At 45.4% G+C, this 1,906-nt stretch overlaps 1 protein-coding gene across 1 annotated transcript in view; it reads right to left on the bottom strand.

Annotated features, from left to right (window-relative positions):
• RTN1 (reticulon 1) overlaps positions 1–1,906 on the bottom strand; it is a 125,236-nt gene that overhangs the window by 52,844 nt on the left and 70,486 nt on the right. The window contains exon 3 of the mRNA XM_010000685.1: positions 1,623–1,906. Coding sequence (XP_009998987.1) covers positions 1,623–1,906 — 284 coding nt within the window. The remainder of the gene's footprint in view (positions 1–1,622) is intronic.

Below are 1,906 nucleotides of genomic sequence, written 5' to 3'. Positions count from 1 at the left end.
CTTTCCCTAAGGCAATAGATAAGAAACAACCTGATGCATCTGGCTTTCTAGCACCCTGATGCAAGGTGGTGGGACCTCCCAGGGCTCTTTGAGCAGTGCTGGCCATCAGATTTGCCCATGGAGATGAACATTTCCATGCAAGCAAAATCCCGCTGGCTCCACCAGTGCCTCCCAGTAAGACATGCCATGAGGCTCAGCCAAGGATAGTAGCTGTTATGATGGCCTACACTTATCAGGTGTTATGGAGCCAGCCTGGAACAGTTGCCAAGGACTAAATAAATAAGTTAGTGGCTGAAGTTCTTAATTACCTTGTACTGCAAAAAGTGTAAATCGATAAAAACCATCATGCATCAGAAGTGGTGTGTGGTGTCACACAGTCAGATGGAAGAAGAAAAACAGGACTCTAACATTTATTATCTCAAGTTGCTGGCTGATGCAGACAGGATAAACTCCCAGCTGCAGGGGGCTCTCTTTTTTGTGAGTAAAAAGTGTACAAACGCACACTCAGTTTTTGATAGGATTATGGTGTTTCCCTGAGGATACTTAGTGTGAGTGGAAATCCCAGACTGTCCTTTTAAGGAAATTCCAGTTTATTTTTAAATGCTTCGAGATGCCATTAAACCAACAGAAATTTCAGCTTGGGGGTGTTCGTGTCAAATGCCAAATGTTCATTATCAAAGGGTTTTGAACTAGAATATTTAAATTTAGTTTCAAGTCCGAAAAATCTGTTTCCTGTCACAGAACTTTATTCCTTTTTAAAAAAAATTAAAATAATTTTAAAAAAAACAACCCAAAACTGCTTTCATAGTTATAGCAGTGTATAATAGGGAAAATGAGGAATAAAAAATATGTACTACTGCAGTAATCAGACAATAACAAAATGTGTAAATGTGGGATTTTGGTGCCTCCCCAATACAATCCGGGAGCTTTTAAAAGAGACTGGCTGTTTGTCCCTCCAGTCACCTTTGTAAATGAGGTGACAGTACTTCCTTCCCCAGCACTTTCCAAAAGCAGCATTTTCACTTGGAAGCAGCAACTTTTTTTTTTTTTTTTTTAACAATTTAATCTTATTCTCAGCAAGAGCAAAGAAATGTTAAAACAGGCATTAAGTGCCCCATTCACACACACCTTCTCTCCTCTGGGGAGCGTGCCCAGCCAGGGTGACCAAAAGATGCCAAAATCACCAGGACCCAGCCCAAATCATCTCCTGGCTGGTACTACCTGCAATGACACCTGCCAGCTCACAACCTGCCCTCAAGGAGAGATGCCCATGGGGATGGGGCTCAGCAAGCTTTGATCTGATCCAGCTGTGCTTTAAACAGCTCTCAGCAACTTATTCCTGTGGATTGCCAGCCCTTCCTTCCCCTCTTTTCATATGGAAGGGGTAGCCTGTCCTGAGCAGCATGTTAGTGAGAGGCAGCACACACATCCTACTGGGTTTGGCAATGCAAAGTGGTGCTCAAGCAGAGCAGAAACACCTCCAGCCATGGAGACCTGTTAATGTTTGCTCACACCCCTTCAGACTCACCCCACAAACCTACAGTAATTCTCCAATGTGTAGGGCTACAACTGCAACCACTCTCTGAATACCAAAAAACATCAGTGCCGTGCACCAGCATTACCTGTGCCAGAGGATGGTGGTGTGACAGACCCTGGGCTGTCATCTTCTGGCTCTGACACCGTCACTGTTGGTACCACCTCGTGGTTCGGCTTCAGGCCGGTCTCTGGCTGAGTCGGGCTCGATTCTTCGCTGGCAGCTTCCCTGGCACTTTCTGTCTCAGTGAGGGTGATCTGGACAGGGGCTGTAACCACAGAAGTACTGTGCTGATCTCCAGACCTTGCATCTTGAAGTGGGTCTTGCTCTTTGACTGCCTTCGTGCTCTCCAAAGCCGTCCTCTGGGGTTCA

The sequence above is a fragment of the Chaetura pelagica genome, unplaced genomic scaffold, assembly GCF_000747805.2.
Source record: "Chaetura pelagica isolate M959 unplaced genomic scaffold, ChaPel_1.0 scaffold36, whole genome shotgun sequence".
NCBI classification, from domain to species: Eukaryota; Metazoa; Chordata; class Aves; order Apodiformes; family Apodidae; genus Chaetura; species Chaetura pelagica.
This window is presented reverse-complemented; position numbering and strand designations above follow the sequence as displayed.